This window comes from Triticum urartu, chromosome 2 (assembly GCF_003073215.2).
Source record: "Triticum urartu cultivar G1812 chromosome 2, Tu2.1, whole genome shotgun sequence".
Classification (NCBI taxonomy): domain Eukaryota; kingdom Viridiplantae; phylum Streptophyta; class Magnoliopsida; order Poales; family Poaceae; genus Triticum; species Triticum urartu.
The window spans coordinates 564,260,559-564,281,754 of NC_053023.1; the positions used below are offsets into that span (position 1 = coordinate 564,260,559).

Below are 21,196 nucleotides of genomic sequence, written 5' to 3' on the forward strand. Positions count from 1 at the left end.
TTTGAAGACGGCCTTATGCATTTCACTCTTTTCAACTGAGTTGCTACAGTGGTGTTGGCCCGGATGGTTTTTCTCCACTAGAGGCAAGCCGTTCAGCTCCCACCGCCACGCTCACCACAAGGCTCAACCGAGCCACCACCAGCTCTCATAGTGGCATCGGATCGGAACCAGGGCCCACGCGGCCAACCTCACTAACTACAAAAGCCAACCCCATCGCCACCGGCTCGCTGCTAAGAACACACTCCCGCCCCACCCCCACCCCCACCGACAGCAGCAATGAAGGCCCTCGCCGGCGACAGCAACGCCTCCGCGCCGCTTCTGCTGGCGACTAAGATCAGCATCCCCGCCTCCTCCACGGGCGGGGCCGCGGAGGCCGCGCTCCTCGGGAAGGGGCGGTACAAGGTGTGGGCCCTCGCCGCCATCGCGCTCCTCGCGCTCTGGTCCATGTCGGCCGCCTCCGTCTCCCTCCGCTGGTCAGCCGGCGACCTAGCAGCCGCTGTCTCAGGGGACCTCGACGCGCCACTCCGTGACGATCTCGATTCCCTCGTAAGATTTTTTTTTGCTTTTGTTCGTTTCGCAGTTCGCACCCCCTCCGTATTCTTACCTGCCAAGTGCTTGATGTATGGTCTGTTCGTACGCGCAAGCTCAAATGTGTGTTTCACAACAAGGACTGCCCGTGAAGAATCTCTTCTTGTATCCGGATCAGGAGGCCCTTTAGATAAGGCATCCGGATTGTTGCGCTATCCACATTTCTTTGGAAAACAAATCCGCTTATATTTTAATGTCTGACGAATGCCACAATTTTATTGCTACATTTTTGCAAATCACAATCTCGCCAGGAACTAAAGAGATGGCCTAAGTTCTCTAACTCAAGAGTATTTCTTAGAACACGTAGTTGCTCCTATACGTTCCTTAATTATTTTCGGAAACACTAACGCCCACACGTGTGGAACGTCTCCAACTCGCCCACACGCCTGGATCGTCGTTAGTTGTTTTTTGCACGAATCCTGACACCAAAAGATGGATTTGGTGTGCCACGTAGGACAAGCCCGGTGTGTGGTGTGTAGGTAGTTCGCCCGCGCGCTGTTTCTCCCTCGGACGAGACCGGTTGCGAGTCGGGGCGTGCGGTGGAACTGCTGTCGCGCCCGCACGCCGCGCACGACTTCTGTTCCCCATCTCCCATGACTGCCCTTTTTCCCACTCTCCCACACCAAGTTGTCATTTGCCATGTTTTCTGCAGGGTACATGGCAACTGCCCTATTTGTGATTGTAAGCAGATGGCAACTCTCTTTACCCCGAACATGTTATTGTTGCCACGTCTGTTTTTGTAGCGCTAAATGGCAACTGTCCAGTGCTAGTGCGTGGCAACTGCCCTATTTGTGATTATAAGCAGATGGCAACTCTCTTTACCCCGAACATGTTATTGTTGACACGTCTGTTTTGTAGCGCTACATGGCAACTGTCTAGTGTTAGTAGGTGGCAACTCCTAAAGATACCACCGTCGCCCACATGCCCGTCTCCTCTCCCACACACCAAAAGCTATCAGTTGCCATGTGATTTTGCAGGGTACATGGCAACTGCCCTAGTGTGCTTGTAAGCAGATGGCAACTCTCTCTTTTACCCGAACATGTTTTTTGCCATGTTTTTGTAGTGCTACATGGCAACTGTCTAGTGTTAGTAGGTGGCAACTGCCCTATTTGTGATTATAAGCAGATGGCAACTCTCTTTACCCCGAACATGTTATTGTTGACACGTCTGTTTTGTAGCGCTACATGGCAACTGTCTAGTGTTAGTAGGTGGCAACTCCTAAAGATACCACCGTCGCCCACATGCCCGTCTCCTCTCCCACACACCAAAAGCTATCAGTTGCCATGTGATTTTGCAGGGTACATGGCAACTGCCCTAGTGTGCTTGTAAGCAGATGGCAACTCTCTCTTTTACCCGAACATGTTTTTTGCCATGTTTTTGTAGTGCTACATGGCAACTGTCTAGTGTTAGTAGGTGGCAAATCCTAAATTTTTCAAATCATGGCAACTGTAGTAGACCAGACCATACATGGCAACAGCTACAGTTGCCCAAAAATGGCATCCGACACTTGACCTGAGATGGCAACTGCAGTTGAGCAACCATGGCAACTACAGTTAAACAAACATGGAAGAGGGTTCGGACCATGGCAATCGCGGCGGGACGCGTGGTTACTGCCACGCGGGGCGTGTGGCTCGCAGGCGGGGAGGGGCGAGGGCCGAGACGGGTCGTGCGGGCCGTGAGGTCGCTCGCCCGGACGTGCTAGTGCGGGCGATTGCGCCGCACACCGAACGTGCGGGCTGTGGTAGGGTGCGCGCGGACGTGCTCGTGCGGGCGGGCCTGTGTCGATGCCACACGGGGCGTGCGGCACATACCCCCTAGATGCCACACGTGTGGCAGTTATTGTCGTCCATTATTTTTTGAACTTTTTTTGCGATGTTTTTTTCTCTTCTCTTATTCAACTTAAGTGTAGCCACAAACTAAACACCCCCAAATTTTGCGCACCAAAAAATTCTTATCATTTGAGAAGGTGCTCATTGTATTGATAGTTGGCATTGGAAAGCATAACACTATAGTTGTTTGGTTATTGGATTCTGAATGAAAATAGGCTTGTTATAACTGAGCAGGAGATGGAGGAAAGGGAGAAATTAGTTGGTCGGATGTGGGACATGTACACACGCACCAGCGATGAGGTACGCCTTCCACGGTTCTGGCAGGAAGCATTCGAGGCTGCATACGAGGAGCTTGCTGGTGATGATATGCAGGTCCGCGACACGGCCATCTCTGAGATTGCTCGAATGTCAGCCCACAGACTTGAGCTTGAGCAGCCTGTGAATGCGAATGAGGTATGTTCAGAGCATCATAGTTCAAAACAGAGTACTATTATGTTTATTCTTGTTAATACAGACCTACGTTCCCCCTCTTATGTTGTAAATAGTTCGTGTATTCTTGTTCACTTTACTTTGTAAGCATTCGTCAGATCTTGGACCCAATTGGTCATAATTTCTTAGTATGACTGATTGCCAATTTTCTACTATATTGATCTTACAATGCTCAAATCAGTGATAGGTGATCCATATGAATACATGGGTACCTCATATTATTCTTGAAAAATAATGTTTGGCATAGGCGTAACAACACAGTTTGCACCTATATATGATCATTAGTTGTTGTCCATACATTTATCTAAGTTAAGCATGACATGCTAATTTTGGCACAAGGTATTTTTCATTGTAGCAATTCTCATGAAAAGCTTCGGTAAGTTCATCATTCAAAATTGTTAGATTTGCATATAATTTCTTGTAAGCTAGCATGTGGTACATTTTCTTTACAGCTGTGGATTGCATGTATGGAATATTAGAATGTGAGGAGGAAACATATTCTTTCATATATTCCTTTTATGCATAACACATAAGGGATGATAAGTTTTAGCTATGGACAAGACTCCGCAGGACAGCCTGAGCAAATAACTTCTTAAAGTCACAGTACAGAACTTCAAAATATAATGCTTTGGAAGTTATGCTTTGCATTTCCTGCTCAGCTCCAAATTGCTGATTCTTTTGTGAAGTAATTCTTTCAGCAAAGCACCCAACATTTTGGTGAACTTCAGAAAAACATCATAAAACGGAGAATTATGGAGAATAGCATTTACATTAACTTGCCGCCCACCAAAGTTATAAATTGATCACTTTTCCCTGCTTGTACATTATTGCATTTTGGTGCTAACCTGCCTGCTTTTTGAGACAGTCACAGAACATCACTCTTGTCATTTACAAAAAAAAAACCCTCTGTTTTTGCCTTGAACATAGTGCAAGGATATGGCAAATTTATCATTTCTGGTTATGATACCCTGTGAGCTTGAGGTCAAGCTTCACACACGAAACATCCATATAAACACAACATATGGTCACCAGAAACATGTGATGGTGCTTCACACCACAGCCACAATGTGGCTTCGCATTGCTTTTAATCCCTCCCAAAAGAAGCTACAGTAAAACCGTCACTGTAATTTTAATACTCCCTCCGATCCATACTAATTGACGCTGCTTTAGTACAACTTTGTGGGTCAGAGGGAGTACTATTTGCCGTAGTTGTTCCTGCTTAATGTTTACGATTTGATTTTCCCACCTAACCAGACTGCAAGTTATTCTGGTAGTTTTGTTTCTGCTGAGCTTATTTTCCCTTTTGACTTGAATACGCACGAGTGTGCGTACTATATATTACTTATTTTCCCTTTTGGAATACATCACCTCTATCTGCTTAGCAGGATTACAAAACAAACCTAGTTAGCTCTGCAACCATTCTTGATGAAGTTGTCTTTGTATATATGAAATGTGAAAATGATATCAATGTGCAGCGAGATGTGAATTGTGATGTATGATCTAGAAGAATTTTGGCAACTCAGCAAATTGTGTAGCAACTGCAAACATAAACCCGAGCTTCTCAAAATAGTGTCTTGTTTCCAGAGGACCAGCCTGTTAACCGCCAAACTTGCATTTATGCTTATCATTGAAGTTTCCAGAGGACTAGCCCATTTGCTACCTGGAACTGTTAGGTATCTAGCATGGTTTTCTTATTCTGTCACTATTTGCAGGAAGAGGGCAAGGTAAGCATCAGGAATAATGATCATGGCAGAGTGAAGCAGTAGCTTCAAAACTGAAGATCTATAACGGTTGCGGACAACAGATATCAGCAGCCGAGCTTCGAAGCTTTGATGTAAACTGAAATTTTCTGTATGGGAGGGCAAGCAAAAGCTTGCCATGATGCAAAGTTTTAACTTCCCCGCAGTAAAGCATTGTATTATACTTGTATTATTCATAGGTCCTGATTAGAAATGTCATGCCATTTGCTATATGTAGTAACGTGGAATAGTGGCAAGATCATGCTGTTTTTGTTTGAAAAAACATGGTTGTTTTTTCTTTGAGTATACTAGCCAGCACCACGGTAATAGTAGCTGATGTTGAGGCAGCTCGTCAAGTCCTGCCCAAACACGAGGCAGCAGCGCTTCCCCATGGAGGCGGCCGCCGCCTCGCCGCCGCGGCACTGGTCCGCGGGCGGCACGAAGCACCGCGGGTGCACGTCCACCCGGCACGTCCCGCACCGGTACCTCCACGCCACATCGAGGCCGCGCACATAGACGCCGGCGCGGCGCCGCCATCCGACTTCTTGACGAGCCACGCGTCGTGGCCGCAGGGGTGCGCCGCGGCCGGACCCCGCGCCACGGGCGGCAGGCGGACGCAGAGCGGGTGCACCACGACTGTCGCGGAAGCGCACCCACCGGCGCTGCAGCCGTAGCACGCGCCCTTCACGTCCTCCCCGCACACCTCGCACCTGACGTTGCCGTCGCCAGCGCTCTCGCGCCGTTTCAGCCTGTGCTGGGAGTGGACGATGGACTTGAGCGTCCTGGGGAAGCTGCGCGCGCATACCTCGTGGAGCTTGAAGCCACAGACGGGGTGGCCGCACAGGTACCGGGGCCCGGCGCCGGCGACCAGACAGCCGTCGCAGGTGAACTCGCCGTCGTCATCAGCGTCCGCTGGGAGCAGCCGGTGGCTGCCGTGGGCGACGGACCTCCTCCTGCTACACATCCCTTCCAATAATGCAACGAGTACTCCACTGCTACTGAGCTTATTTAAAGTAGACCAATCTATGGCTTGTGGGGACAGCAGCTGTTTTGAAATGTAAACCTTGTAGAAATTACTTGTACTCCACTAGCCAATCGCGCATGGATTGAATTGTCCGTTTCTTGGAAATAACACTTGAATCATCAACAAGTGGCCACGAGACAACGGACCGCATGTTCATGGGTAATGCGAGACGACTTGGACTACAAGGGCACCTACAACCCATTCGGCAAATTTAAAGCTCTAAATGTTGTTCTCCTGGAAGACCACACTTTTCATATATAAACCTTCATATCCATGTAAATTTGATTCTAAAAAAACATGTAAATTTATGCATGTCCATTATATAGCACAAATCATCGTCACTTAAATAATTCGACAAAACAGAGTAAACCATGCTTCAACAATTCAACACATGCCAAAATAAAATTCAACAATTTATACATACATAGATTTGCGATACATGAATGAATTAAACGCCTCCATTGTTGTGCTTGTTAGTCCTCTTCTTTATGTTGATCAACCATTTCTTGTCTGCATCATCTAAGAGGCTAGAGTCTTTTAATATGATCTTCGACTCATCCGTTTCTCTCACAAGTCTCAATTTCTCTCTCCTGAGCTCAATTCCTTGCAATGTCGCTGCCTTTTTAAGCTCTTGTTTTGCATATTCTCTCACTTCTCCAAGTCTATTCTCTCTCTCCCAATGTTCAACTTCTCTTTCACCCTCTTTCAGTCAAACTTCATCACCTCGCGCTTGCACACCTATGAAGAGCTTGTACCTCTCCTCCTTCTTCACCTCCTTGGAGGAAAAAATGCCCGTCCATATGGTAGACATTTTGATTGCAACGCCATCACGTGTGTCCCTCTCCTTCTCCCAGTTGTTTCTCGTCATCTATCGGTTTCTCTTTTGCATGATAGCTTGTACGTCCGCCGCTCCACTTTTCTCTTTTTTCGCGATCCAGTCCAATTGATTAATGGGAGCTAGGGTCATTGTTTTTCTTCATCTTCTTGGGGCCAATTTTGAGCATCTCAATGATGGTTTGCCACTTTGGTTTCCCATTTTGTTTCAATCTACAATGAGACAAAGTGAATGGCTTGCGCTCAGTTTGTTGGTACAAACTCGTCGCCAAAGTTGCATGGCTTTGGGATCCAATGCCACTTTGGTTCCAGCCAACCACTTGTATATAGTAAAATAACAAACTTGTTGACGCTCTCATGGAAGGTGCACCATCTATGTTGGAGAATCCCTCATTGCGGGTGGTATGGGTGGTATGGATAGGGTTTGGCTCCACGTAGTGCTTTTGCTGATGATGGTAGAGTTTATAGTATTTTTTGCCAATATTTGATGCTCTTTTGCCTAGTTCCATATATTGGATCCATGCTTGTGGCCAACCAAGATTCAACCAACACCACATCTTCAAAGGTGCGAATGTCGTACATCTTGGCTTAACTACCTTTTTGTTTTTAGTGTGCGACGTTTGCCCGACTTCAAACAAAGGAGAATGGGTATTCCTCAAGTCAAAATGCATAGGCTCTTGACCATCATTGATCATGTTTAGCATGAATTCATCCTACAATATGCATATGCATTGCAATTGAACTACCACCCCTAGATTGATCCAATGGTATGTGCAGCAAATGAAGCAATTAATGCAAATGTCATATGGGGCAAAGAATGTACCAGAACTTGGTCGAGAGTATTGTCAAACAGAAGGTGGGCATGCTCGGTGCTAGCATTGCCCGATGTTGTCCATTGCCTTTAAAGTTGCGGCGGTTCATGCACCGTCTCCTCAACGGCTACATCTCCTGGGAAGCCATCCGGGATGCCTGGTCGCTAGGAGGCCGGAACAGACTCGAGTTGTGTCGAGGTTTCTTCCTTCTCGCGGCCACGACGAACAAATCGATGGCAGTCACTAGACCGGACGCACCCAAGTCCATGTCCTCATAATCGGTCATCTCTGCACCAGCTCTTTCTCTAGTTGTCTTCTCTGTCGCTTCGTAATCACGCCGCGTCCTTCGCCGCCCCCTACGAGAGCGACATTCTCTACCTTAAAGCTGACCCCCACGGGCTCCATTGAGGACATCATCCATGATGAAGGTGGGGCGGGGTATTCAGCGGTCGCATCTACGATGGAGGAGGGCGGCGGCGCAGACGGGAAGAAAGGGTGGAGGTGGGCGTCAGCTCGAACATAGAAAAATGGAGAAGCGCGTGGGAGGTGTGCAGTCGATTTGGTGGACTTCATCAATTTGGAGAGGATTTGGGATGGGTCCCAGCTATCGGATTCGACATGCGGACATGTTCGGGCATTCTCATATCTGCCCCACATATGGAGGGTGACGGATAGCCCAGGCGTATAGGGATGGTTTGAGGGTTCCGGATGGTTTGAGGTTTCCGGTTGGGTGGCATTTTTGTGACTCGTCATTGACCGAGCAATCCGCCCAGACATATAGGGAGGGTTTGAGGTGTCCGTTTGTAGATGCTCTACAAAAGACTTGGAATAACAATGCAAATCATTACCACCTTCGGGGTTTCAAATTTCTAAACAATGATTAAGACAAATTATATGTGGGTTATATGACAACACATTTATGTGAATAATTCGAACTCTTGCCATTCACCTACAGGTGAGTGGAGTTAGGGAATGGAATGCATGAGAGAAAATATCTCTCTATAACTTCATTGATTTGGAACCCGTCTTAAAGGCTTCCACATAATCATTTTATCTTGATAAAGTACACAATCTGAGAAGAAGTATTTAGTTGTTCTACAACATATTGTAAGCCAGAATATCTAGATTTCCGTTAATGAAAAGAACAATCAAGATTCTAAGGTTATTATCAAAGTGATGAATGGAGAAGGTAGTTGTATTATCAAGAAATTATCACCAAGGAATATTTGCATCGATTATTCATGAAAATTTCCATGCCCTCACACTCTCTGTCTCTTTTTCATGGAACCTAATCATTAACAGATCTGGGATTAGGGAATGTTTACTGAACAATCAAAGAAAAATTTGGAAGTTCAAACAAGAACCAATTGTGAAAAGGACATGTTGCAATATACTAATGGAGTACAATATTTCAAAAATTGCACAATATCTTCAACTCATCCTGGAAATGCATCTAGACATCTCATATGAAATAACTGCTTATTCGAGGCTATGGTATTTAAACATCATATATGAAAAACAATGAGGTTTCGTTTTAAAATATTTTGGCTAGCAAACGTTGAAAAATAGCAGCAGGACATTAAAGATCATAAGAGGAAAACATATCTTTATAACCAAACTATTCATCCTTTTCTTTTCAATATATATGCAGAGCTGAATCATAGATGGGGCAATAACCTTCCAATCTCCAAAACATGGTGTGAAGTTCATTAGTCATTTAGAGAACACAAAAAATCTAGCCAAAGTCGCATACAAAAGTGTAGTATGAAAAAATCAATATGGTATACTTTACTGTACCCTTCATGAGCAAACCAAGGATATCGAGGAACTGAAAAGCAATATAGAAATATGTTGATACACATCATCTCCAAGTGAAAGTGCAAATTAAATAAATTGTTATAGCATAATTAAAACTTAATGACATAGATAAGAAAAACATGAGTAGATGAACAAGCGATCAAAGTCACAGCCAGTAAATCCATGCATTCCAAAACCGAAGTTGTTGGAATTCACCTAAGGGTTGGGTCCAATTCATTGACATCATTATGATCTGCCTCCTTGACGTGGGCCTAAATGCCTCACGTGTCCTTGATTGCCCGTCCTTGCAGCAACTACGACATATCATGAATATGGCCATGAGGTGTCAACCGGAATTTGACGGGAGTGTGGAGTAACGTGCTAGACAACAAAAAAAGCATGTTAGACAATCACACCCACGAACATTATGAAGTAGCAGAAGCAGTGTAGAGATTGGTGAAGCTCAACGATTCCCGCAACTAGGTTATACCTCTGAGCTACGACAAATTCTTCGAGATGATACACTAATCTAGAGTTGAAGTAGATGACCTTTTCAAGGTATCCGCGTGTTTTGAACTAATTATCTGGCAGCACTCATTTAGGAAGATCTCTGAGAAAATAGAGAGAGAGAGATTAGCTTAGCAACATTCAAGAATAACTAGAAGTCTATTCTAGTTAGACCAAAGGAGAGCAGAGCGCGTAGCTAAGCGGATGCTCCTTTAAAGAATTGATGTGCTCCTCCACTATAATGCCCACGATGCGGCTATATCTCTCACGTGTCGAAGCACGACTTAGAGGCATAACCGCATTGTAAGCAATGTCGCAAGTGAGGTAATCTTCACACAACCCATGTAATGAATAAGACAAGAGGTACATAGTTGGCTTACAATCGCCACGTCACACAATAGCATAAATAACATTACATTCATCCAGATACAATCAAGGTCCGACTACGGAACCAAAATAAAGACAACCACAAAATGCAACAAAGTCCCAGATTGCCCCAACTGGGCTCCACTACTGATCGTCTGGAAAGGAAACGTAGTATCGTCCTGAGTCCTCATCGAACTCCCACGTGAGCTCAGTCGAATCTCCTAGAGCGGTATCATCGGTCCATGCATCTGGTTTTGGAAGGAATCGGTGAGTCAGGGGGACTCAGCAATCTCACACCCTCGCGATCAAGACTATTTAAGCTTATAGGTAGGGTAAAAGGTATGAGGTGGAGCTGCAGCAAGCACTAGCATATATGGTGGCTAACATACGCAAATGAGAGCGAGAAGAGAAGGCAAGGCACGGTCGAGAAACTATGATCAAGAAGTGATCCTAGAACAACCTACGTTCAAACATAACACGAGACCGTGTTCTCTTCCCGGACTCCGCCGAAAAGAGACCATCACGGCCACAAACTCTGTTGATTCATTTTAATTAAGTTAAGTTTCAGGTTTTCTATAACCGGACATTAACAAATTCTCATCTACCAATAACCGTGGGCACGACTTTTGAAAGTTCAAAACCTTGCAGGGGTGTCCCAACTTAGCCCATCACAAGCTCTCACGGTCAACGAAGGATATTCCTTCTCCCAAGATAATCCGATCAGACTCGGAATCCCGGTTACAAGACATCTCGACAATGGTAAAACAAGTCCAGCAAGACCACCCGTTGTGCCGACAAATCCCGATAGGAGCTGCACATATCTCGTTCTCAGGGCACACCGGATAAGCTAAGCATACGGGAGCCAACGTAACCCAAGTTGCCAAGGGACGGCCCCGCACGGTGCTCTAGGTTGGACCAACACTCAGAGGAGCACTGGCCCGGGGGTTTAAATAAAGATGACCCTTGAGTCCGCGAAACCCAAGGGAAAAGGCTAGGTGGCAAATGGTAAAACCAAGGTTGGGCCATGCTGGAGGAGTTTTATTCAAGGCGAACTGTCAAGGGGTTCCCATTATAACCCAACCGTGTAAGGAACGCAAAATCAAGGAACATAACACCGGTATGACGGAAACTAGGGCGGCAAGAGTGGAACAAAACACCAGGCATAAGGCCGAGCCTTCCATCCTTTTACCAAGTGTATAGAAGCATTAAAGTAGACAAGATATAATAATGATATCCCAACAATAAACATGTTCCAACAAGGAACAAACTCCAATCTTCACCTGCAACTAGCAACGCTATAAGAGGGGCTGAGCAAAGCGGTAACATAGCCAAACAACGGTTTGCTAGGACAAGGTGGGTTAGAGGTTTGACATGACAATATGGGAGGCATGATAAGCAAGTGATAGGTATCGTAGCATAGGCATAGCAAAAGAGCGAGCACCTAGCAAGCAAAGATAGAAGTGATTTCGAGGGTATGGTCATCTTGCCTGCAAAGTTCTCCGAGTTGACGTAAGCTTGATCCTCGTAAGCGTACTCAACGGGTTCCTCGATCACGTACTCATCTCCCGGCTCTACCCAAATCAAGAACACAAGCAAAGGGAGACACAATCAACCACGTGCAATGCACAAGCAACATGATGCAAAACATGGCATGATATGCGGGATGTGATATGCGATGCATATGCATGCTTCGGAAAGGAAAGATTGAACCTGGCCTCTACTTGGAAAACCAAGAGTGCCACTGGAAAGATGAGTTGATTTCGGTCGAAATCGATATAAAGATCACCGGAATCGGATGCACGGTTTGCAAATGTCAAGCAAAACAAATATGGCACCGATCTGCAATTAACAGCACGAGGCCATCTAAATGCATCAAGAACAACAAGCTATCGCACTCTAACATAACAACAAAGCACATGTAGTGATCCACTCAAGATGATTGACAAAAGATGAACACTGAGCTACGGCTAATTCACACAATAGCAGGTTCAAACAAGCATGGCAAAAGTGCAAAAGATAACAGGTTACAGACTTAGAGAAAATAACAACATGTCAGGAATTTAACATCGGGAAGCAATGTTTAGATCAAGATAACAACATGCTACAGGAACATATCATGGCAAAGCAAGGCATGACATGAAGCTACTCAAAGTATACAACAAAAGTCCCTTACTGACCATAAGCCAAAAGGGATCAGAAAATACAATGGCAACCATGTGAACATAGCAACTTTCGTTAACAGATTCAGACTTAGTAGAAAACTGGAACATGGCAAAAACAGATTCACGTAGGCATGTTTACGAGCTCGATGCACTCACCACAAAGCATGGCATGACAAACTAAGCATACACACAGCAAGTAGACATGGCATAGAAGCTAAACATGGCAAGAACAACCTCATAGCATGCATGGATCAACTACAACAACCTCGGCAAAATTGCTTAACATGTAAACAATCTGCCAGGAACATTTTATAGCAAAAGTAGAGCTCGATTGAGTCAAGTTAGGGTGCTCCATAATTGCAAACAAAGACATGGATGGATAGAGCACAACAATATCTACAAAACATCCTTACTGAACCTGCTCAAAAGAGGCATGGATTACTCTGTAGCAATAAGAATACATGGCATAAAAATATTATCAGGGAAAAGACTTAGAAAATTTCTAAGTCTCTGAAATCAGCAACATTACGAGAGCTACTTTGCATGATTGTGCTAGTCACCACAGAGATCACAAAAATATATGGCATACACCCCTGTAAAGATGGCATGGCATACTTCAAAACACATGTAGGGCTCAAGTTCATAGGAGGCACACATTAATCATGGCAAAAATGACAAATGTCCAATTACTGATAAGAATCTAAAACTAACATTGCATAGAACTCTTGCAACAACATTTAGGGCATCAAGATGAGCTCATATAAATATGGTGCAATGGAATGAAATGAAGTACTCGTCAAGACAAACAATTTGATATGCTACACGCCCAAAACGGAGCCACAGATGTAAAGTTATGATGCGATGAAAAACGCTAAAAATTACTGGGACTGAGGCAAAAGTCAACCGTCTCAGATCTAGGGTTCGTCCGGGCACGCGAACCGAGGACGACCGAGATCTTGCCGGAATCACTATAGATGGCCGGAGGAGACGGGGGTAGCCGGATCCGGCAACACGGGGCTTGCCGGTGGCCGGACTTGGCGAGGACGGCGATGGCGGCGGCGACGCCGGGCGGCGAGGTGCGTGCGGCGGCCGCCGGCGACGAGGCGGAGCGGGGCGGCGGTCGCCGACGACGGCGAGGAGGAGGTGGGCGGCGCGGCGAGGAAGGAAGGCGTGGGCGGCGCGCGGGCTCGGAGGGCCGCGGCGGGTGGCGGCTGCACTTGACACGTGTCAGCGCAGGAGTGGGCGCGCGGCGGCGGCGGACATGTCCGTCGGCGGGTTTTCGTCCGGCGGCGGAGAGGGAGCGGGGCTAGGGTTAGGGATCCGGAATTTTCGGAGGAGTTGCCTTTTTATAGGTAGAGGGAGCTAGGAGGCCCCAAATTGAGCACGGTTTGCGGCCACGCGATTGTGATCGAACGACCGAGATGATGGAGGGGGTTTAGGTGGATTTTGGGCCACTTTGGAGAGGTGTTGGGCTGCAACACACATGAGGCCTTTTCGGTTCCTCGATTAATCGTTGGAGTACCAAACGAAGTTCAAATGACATGAAACTTGACAGGCGGTCTACCGGTAGTAAACCAAGGCCGCTTGGCAAGTCTCGGTCCAATCCGAGAACGTTTAACATCCGCACACGAAAAGAAGTAGAAAAGGACACCGGAGGACATAGGAGCGCCGGAATGCAAAACGGATAACGGGGAAAATGCTCGGATGCATGAGACGAACACGTATGCAAATGCGATGCACATGATGACATGATATGAGATGCATGACAACGACAAAAGCAACACGAAGACAAAAACCCGACAACGAGAAAATATCATAACTTAGTGCCGGAAATGGCAAGAGTTGGAATACAAATATGGTAGGTTACATACGGGGTGTTACACCCACACATTACTCCTATAAAGAATGTTGAAGTACCCCACCTCTTGGGAGCCTCCGCGAGCAGAGTGCCCTTAGCGCCGTATGTTGTGTCGGGCCTCGGGTGGCTGGCTCCCTGAGGTGCTCAAGGCCGTCTGATTTGCATCTTAGCGCGTAACAGTCGGGTAGTCAGAGAGGGCCATTCGACTAGGGGGGCGCGACGGCGCGTGATGGATGAGGTCGGGTTCGCCTGCTAGCATTCATCGCCTCCTATCGGGCTGCTTCGCTCGCCCCAACCAGGCCCATGCACTCGCGAGGCTCGACGGGTGACATCCTGGTGGTCGAAGAGGGCCATCTGGACAGGGATCCCGATAATAAGAGGCCAGCTGGTCCAGCGGCCAACCAAATCCGAATGCGGTTTTGAAGGATGTTCGGTATTTAAGACAATTGCATCTTCCTATAAGTTCGTTGTTTTAGGCTACACGTCATACATAACGCACACCGGTCTTCCTCTCGCTTCGTCTTGGAGCTCCTGCTCTAGATCGCCTTTTGCCTGCTCCCGCAAACGACAGTCGAACACGTCTACCACCTCCGCCTTCTTGCGCGGATGCGCATCCTGCCCTGTTCTCTGGCCTCAATAAGCATGCAATTCATCATCAATCGACATACCTTTTTTGTTTCGGGTGGGTAGCTCCTTTGTGTTCGTGTTCTCTTCCATTTGAAATGTGTCGCGCCGTTTCGTCGCCGTGGTCCACCATTGCTGTCGCGCTGCCCGCCTGCCGGCCCGTCAAAGACCATCGCGATCCTTTGTGCACTGCCGCGCCATCGCCAAATACCATTTTTAAGGAAGGATTTTTACGGGAGCTGTAAAAGCAGCGCACCTGTCAATCTTATGGACACCTCGTGAAACCATATTTATGGGGTGTTTTTTAGGTAACTGTTGGTGATGCTCTTGATAATTTAGTTGCAAAAAAATCCCTAAAAATTCCAAGAGCTCTAACGAAAATGTCGTTTTGTTCTCTGCGCGTGCCGTGAATCTAAACTCGGAATCGCTACTACTCCTCGGCTCACCACTGATGTCACCGACACGCTCCTCTCGCCGCCGCGGCCGCCGCCTGTAGGTTCTAGCGATCCACCGATGGCGAGGCCGGCGGCGAAGGCGCTGCCGCCCAAGCACCTCGTGGCGCTCGCCGTCGTCGCCATCCTCGGACTCTTCCTAGTCGCCGACTACCTCTGGGCCTCCTCCCGCTCCGCTGCCCCCTCCATCTGGCCCTCGAGGGTCGATATCTCCACTCGCCCCACGGCGTCGCCGCCGCCCTCGGCGAATAAGGTGACGCCCCTCAACCTGATTTTTATGATTATTGGGCTGCTGTCTGCCCTCTACTGCCTTCAACTATTCTGTGCTCTGGCATTGTCGGGGTGTGCGATTACTGAGATCTGGTAGGAGATTTTTTTCCTATTGAGGTGTGCGATTATATTGACCTCTGCACTCTCCGATTGGCAGAGTAGAAATTCATTTGCTGCCCTGCCTCTAGGCTTACTGCCTTCAAGTGCTTGACTCGCAACTTCCCCTCGACCTAATGCAGTTCACTCGAGCATCCATCGTTTGCTTGATTGTTTGGTGTGAACTTTTAAAGTTGGTTATGCTTGCTTCCTGTGGCAATGTAGATGTTCGAGTGTCTAATTGCAGAACACTGATTTCTGGTTGGTCATGTTGCTTGGCTGTGGTGGTCATAAATTTTCTTACTGAATATCTTATAGAACTGCTGGTGAAATGGCAATGTACATCCACTGGTAGGCCATTGTTTGTTTTGCAATTTGTTGCAAATTAATTTCTAACTCCTAAGAAATCGATTTGTTAATTGTCATGACCTATGTTGTGACTAGATTGCTATGGTATAATTTGGATTTCAAGTTGATTTGCTTGCTTATTATCATCATTCTGTCTGCTACAATGATTTCATTCAGAACTAATTATGTTATATACTTCTCTTGTACAGCAAACAAAGGGCAATGCATCTACAGGTTCCATGGACATAAGTGCCACTTTTGCGGATTTGCCAGCACCAGAATTGCAGTGGGAGCAGATGGCTGAAGCACCGGTACCACGTTTGGACGGTGCTGCTATACAGATTAAGAATCTCTTATTTGTGTTTGCTGGATATGGCACCATTAACTATGTGAGGAAACTTGCCCGTTCTTTTACTAGTTTACTAGGTTTGCCTATTTTTCTGTACTGTCTAAGATGATACTTGCTTAAGCATAATATATACACATGTTAATGCTTAAGATGGATATTTTACTTAAAAGTTGAATTAACATAAAATGTTGTAGTTGTGGAGGGGGTGGGGGGACTTCACACTATTGCTGTAGTTTTGGTATCTGAATGGTTGCAGCTTTGTCAGTCTGTACTCTGTACACTATAGACTCAACAAATTAAACTGAATAAAATGAATGAGCATTATGCCAAAGTTCAAGCGTGCCCTTACTTACCGAAATTAAGTTCAAGTAGTTGTACTATGTAATGTTGTTGCATGACCTCATTATAAATAGCTATGATAGTCGATACATATTGCTGAGTTCAATTAATTTAATGAAGCCACACTGCAAAATTCTCCAGTTGTTCCTTGTAATGTTGTTTTCTTTATTGCAGAACAGCAGAGGTCTATCATTAGTTATTTCTGTTTGTCAACAAGTTAACTCTTGAGACCTTCTGATGTTTTCCATTTATAGGTGCATTCTCATGTGGATATTTACAATTTCTCGGATAATACATGGGGAGGAAAGTTTGATATGCCAAAGGAAATGGCACATTCACATCTGGGGATGGTTACAGATGGAAGATATATTTACGTAGTAACTGGACAATACGGCCCTCAGTGTAGGGGGCCTACAGCTCGAAATTTTGTGTTGGACACTGAAAGAAAAGAATGGCATGATTTGCCTCCACTGCCAGTTCCTAGGTACGAGTCTTGTTTCATTTTTCACACTTAATATTAGACATCACATTATGCATTTGTTTGTATTTGTACTTGCATGGTCCTATTCTTCCATTGATCTAAATACTAGTATTTTGGAGTCTGAAGATTTGACAAGTTCTTTCACTTTTTTCCCTGTAAATATCTTGTTCAGGTATGCTCCAGCCACACAACTTTGGAGAGGGAGGCTTCATGTGATGGGTGGTAGTAAGGAGGACAGACATGAACCTGGAGTTGAACATTGGAGCCTCGCAGTTAAGGATGGGAAAGCATTGGAGCAGGAATGGAGGAGCGAGATACCAATCCCTCGTGGTGGTCCACATAGGTCTGTTACTTCCTCTTCATGTGACATCTGTTGTTGTTCTTTGAAAATGGAAGTTGTTAGATTCCTATATCGTCTTGACTTCTCGACGTTTCACTTTCTGGTGTCTTTAAACTCTTCTTGTGCTCCTGGCAATACATTTTCTGTTAATCAACTATTTTGAAGAATAAGTTCTGGGCAAGAAATTTGGTTGCACAGTATACAAAATTGAGGGTGGTTTATGTAACACATAACATGTTTCTTAGTTCATGACCTACTATTTTGCATCAGGGCATGTGTTGTTGCTAATGATAAGCTCCTTGTTATTGGTGGTCAAGAAGGAGATTTTATGGCCAAACCTGGATCACCTATATTTAAATGTGTTAGAAGAAGTGAGGTATGTTGATACTTTGATTAATCAGTATACATGCTGAATTGCTACACATGATGGAGAAAGTTGTTCATTTTAGATGTCAACTCAGATCAGTTTATTGCATTAGTTGCGTATCTCAGCCATGTTTTTTGCATGACTGCATCTATTAAATAGACGTTGAATACCTAGCATGCTTCACCTAGTGGCAACTAGTGTGGACTGCAGTTTCGATACAGAGGACAGGTCTGTTTTTCTACGAGTGATTGTAAATAGTTAATGCCCTACAGTCAATTGTAGATCGGCACTTAGTGAAAAATCTATCATATCGTATGGTACCATAATAGGATGTATTACAGAATAATGATGATTTTTTAGCTCGCGTGTTTATCAACATAGATACTCGATATTTAAGAAAAATATAGATACTTGTGTGAAATGTTTCATCTTCTAATCACAATAGTTTTCTTACTTAAAGTTCTACATTCCTTCTCTTGATCTGTGCCTATGCAGATGGTGTACAGTGATGTATACATGCTTGATGATGAAATGAAGTGGAAGGAACTTCCACCCATGCCGAAGCCAGATTCACATATAGAGTTTGCCTGGACGAATGTCAACAATTCTATAATTATTGCTGGGGGAACTACAGAAAAGCACCCAATTAATAAAAGAATGACCTTGGTTGGTGAAGTATTTCGGTTCAATTTGGAGACACTGGTACATATCGTTCCATATACCTTTTTTGTTTTGTTAAAAAAGCAGTTCATGAAAGCAGGGGAAGTTGGGAAAATGTTGTGCTAGGTATTAGCTATCAACATCCTGTTGTTTGCAATGTGGTGTTTTCTCTGTTTCTTGTTTTTTTTAAGTTCTGCTCTTAATACACAGAGAACTGAAATACTGTTATTCTACACATCCAAATTTCTGTTCTAGAATAATATGATGCTAACAGAACTGTGAAAGAGAATCTTAAAAAAAGAGGATCCGTAAATCTTGAATTGCGTGGGTTGTTATCGTGATGCGACTGAAATTCCATCTGCATACAGGAATGGAGTGTGATCGGGCGGTTACCTTTCCGGATCAAGACCACGTTGGTAGGATACTGGGATGGCTGGCTGTATTTCACTTCCGGGCAACGGGACAAGGGCCCAAGCAACCCATCTCCTAAAAAGGTTGTCGGGTGCATGTGGAGAACTAAGTTGCACCTGTGATTTTTCTAAAGGAGAACTGATTTTAGCAGAGCATTCTTTCAGTATTCTTTTCGGTACATAACCGTTCGATTCCCCCCCGTTGGTGGGCGAGTTAGTTTATTGTCATACGAATTGGTTGGCTTTGTTGTGCACTTTCACATCATGCCACTTACTCTGTTGTATGCTTATATTTTGCGGTTATACTTACATCACAGAATAGCTCACTTTACACAATTTTGTACAATATCCTATGCTGATGTTCTAATCTTGTACTCCTAGCTGCAACAGATACTTCTACTCTTGTGTTTCTTGATGTTCCTCTATTCTTGGAGTACATAGCAATTCGTGGGAGAAAAGTATATTGTACGAAATACTGCTAGCCACATCAGGTATTGAAAGCATTCTCGCCGTTGCTTGTTCACTCTTACATCTGAGAGGTGTTCAGATAAGAGGCATCCGGCAGGTAGTTTTCATATGCACTCCGCATTAGTTAACCAGAAACACCTCTCATCCAAACACCTTCTAAGACCAAGACTTATTATTCTCTCAAGCCTCTGCAGTAGTAGCTTCTAAACTGGATGTGAATCCAGTTCGTATCCTCTGAGGCATCAACGTCATCTTGACCTATTCCTACAGTTTTTTTTTTGCGAGATCAACAGTACTAGTTTATTCCAAAAGGTTAGGGCTACAATCCAAGGGCAAGAGTTCTTCAATACATGGACTTGAGCTATTTCAACTCACACAGTTACACCTCTCACATGCCTTCTGTGAAATGGCAAGTGTTGTTCTCTGGCGGTTGCTGCTTTTCGCCCGTGTAATTGGACTTGTATAAAGTGGCTGGATGGTTCCTTGTGATTACGATGATCAAAACATTTTTGTTTTCTTTTTCCTTCGAAAGCTGGGAGCTACCGAGAAGTACGTACAGTACTAACTTGCACCTCTTGTTTTATGCCGTAGATTGCTCACGACATGTCGCTGCCGATGACCACAGAACCGATTCCTGATCTGTACAGGATCATATCCAGGGGACAGCTAGTGCCGCTCGTGTAGCACTTTCCAGTTTTTCTGCAATTCTTTCCTCGTTGACGTTTCTAAAGCATTTCAAGATTTTGCTAAAAAAAGAGAGAAAATATCAGCATTTCGGGCTTTCGGCGTCCAGCTTTTAAGTGATGGCAGTTAGACGGAGTACAACACTTGAGGTATGGCATGAGGCACACATCCATTTTTTGGATGAAGGGTGGTTTTATTTGCTCAAAATGAAGAATCAATAAGATACCAAACACAACAAGCACACACCGGACCTCTGCAACACAACTAACATGAACACATGCACACAAATCTATGCATAGGTGAGGAAAAAAAACTGAAAACAACCTGATCCGCGATCGGCACCACACAGACGGCGAGATTCTTCAACAACAACGTCTTCGGAAAGGCAGTGAAGCCCAAGCGTTGCCGTCATCAATCCAACCACTCGAGGTCAGAATTTATGTTTTCACCATGAAGAACCAATCCAAACAATGCTTTAACAAGATAGCCACATAAAAACATCGTAATTGTCAGGCATTGGCGTAGATGACTAGGGATATAGCCCTAGGCCTAGTATCAAGATCCCTTGTAATTCCTTCCTACAAAGTACTGGAAATTCCAAGAATTTATGGTTCAAGCTAGCTCAGTCCTAGGCGTAACTTGCTACCAGTTTCACAGGTATATCCAACATGGGAGACCTGGGCTTTCACCTAGGAACTCGAGACCGGATACTTGCGTAGCACCACCATCGACCTCACTTATATGTTGTTGCCATCACTTTTCCGTGATCCCGGCAGGTACATGCAACGTGGGCCGTCATCACCACAACCATCCCTCTGCGTCAAGCCGCCATCCATAGGGGCCACCCACTGAATCTGAAGAGATAAACCCTCACGAATACTTTCTGGTGGCCATTGCAATCCGCAATGAGTCTGTCACCAGATGTCAGAGTGGTCGCCCAGGACCAACGCCGAAGGTAGAGCGACTATTACCCCAATGAAGAGAGCCCTACCCAGAACCGCCGACCTAGAGGCTGACATCGCCGGAGGCGGAGCACGAAAGGCGAATCAACATTGCCCACTCGAAGTGCAGTCGTCACTACCACAAGATTGACACCGCGGAACTCTACCGCCGCGACCTAGCCGCACTTGGGCTAGCAGTCTCCGGAGCATCAGATCTGGGTAGAGGATGGCAAGCCATCCGCTGAAGCTGGCGCCTCTTCCCTGCTACATGCTGGCCACATCTCAACAACTCCAAAGTCGTCTAATTTATAACTTAGAAAACAACATTAGCTGCTAATGCTACCTAGTTGATCATGAGTATA

At 45.4% G+C, this 21,196-nt stretch overlaps 2 protein-coding genes and 1 pseudogene across 3 annotated transcripts; 2 read left to right on the plus strand and 1 right to left on the minus strand.

Annotated features, from left to right (window-relative positions):
• The first annotated feature begins 225 nt into the window (after positions 1–225).
• On the plus strand, positions 226–4,948 carry LOC125538789. Its single transcript, XM_048702076.1, has 3 exons — positions 226–546; positions 2,652–2,870; positions 4,619–4,948. The coding sequence occupies exons 1-3, from the start codon at positions 277–279 to the stop codon at positions 4,670–4,672; spliced, it is 543 nt and encodes a 180-aa protein (XP_048558033.1). The 5' UTR covers positions 226–276; the 3' UTR covers positions 4,673–4,948.
• LOC125538788 lies at positions 4,813–5,722 on the minus strand (annotated as a pseudogene).
• Positions 5,723–14,991: 9,269 nt separating this feature from the next.
• LOC125538790 (kelch repeat-containing protein At3g27220-like) lies at positions 14,992–19,050 on the plus strand. Of its 2 annotated transcripts, none has more exons than XM_048702077.1 (7): positions 14,992–15,334; positions 16,005–16,184; positions 16,738–16,967; positions 17,137–17,307; positions 17,575–17,680; positions 18,167–18,373; positions 18,700–19,050. In XM_048702077.1, exons 1-7 carry the CDS (start codon positions 15,143–15,145, stop codon positions 18,862–18,864), a joined length of 1,251 nt encoding a protein of 416 aa, XP_048558034.1. In that variant the 5' UTR covers positions 14,992–15,142; the 3' UTR covers positions 18,865–19,050. The 2 variants fall into 2 exon arrangements, with proteins under 2 accessions (XP_048558034.1, XP_048558035.1); XM_048702078.1 differs by having other exon boundaries at positions 14,992–15,329; positions 16,003–16,184.
• Positions 19,051–21,196: the final 2,146 nt, after the last annotated feature.

What these genes read in the sequence shown, in the direction of transcription:
- LOC125538789 (XM_048702076.1), top strand. Translation starts at nt 277, where the DNA reads ATGAAGGCCCTCGCCGGCGACAGCAACGCCTCCGCGCCGCTTCTGCTG. An exon ending in GTGACGATCTCGATTCCCTC is followed by an intron (nt 547 to 2,651) that starts GTAAGATTTTTT and finishes ATAACTGAGCAG; the next exon opens with GAGATGGAGGAAAGGGAGAA. An exon ending in AGCCTGTGAATGCGAATGAG is followed by an intron (nt 2,871 to 4,618) that starts GTATGTTCAGAG and finishes CACTATTTGCAG; the next exon opens with GAAGAGGGCAAGGTAAGCAT.
- LOC125538790 (XM_048702077.1), top strand. Translation starts at nt 15,143, where the DNA reads ATGGCGAGGCCGGCGGCGAAGGCGCTGCCGCCCAAGCACCTCGTGGCG. An exon ending in CCTCGTGGTGGTCCACATAG is followed by an intron (nt 17,308 to 17,574) that starts GTCTGTTACTTC and finishes ATTTTGCATCAG; the next exon opens with GGCATGTGTTGTTGCTAATG. An exon ending in GGTTCAATTTGGAGACACTG is followed by an intron (nt 18,374 to 18,699) that starts GTACATATCGTT and finishes ATCTGCATACAG; the next exon opens with GAATGGAGTGTGATCGGGCG.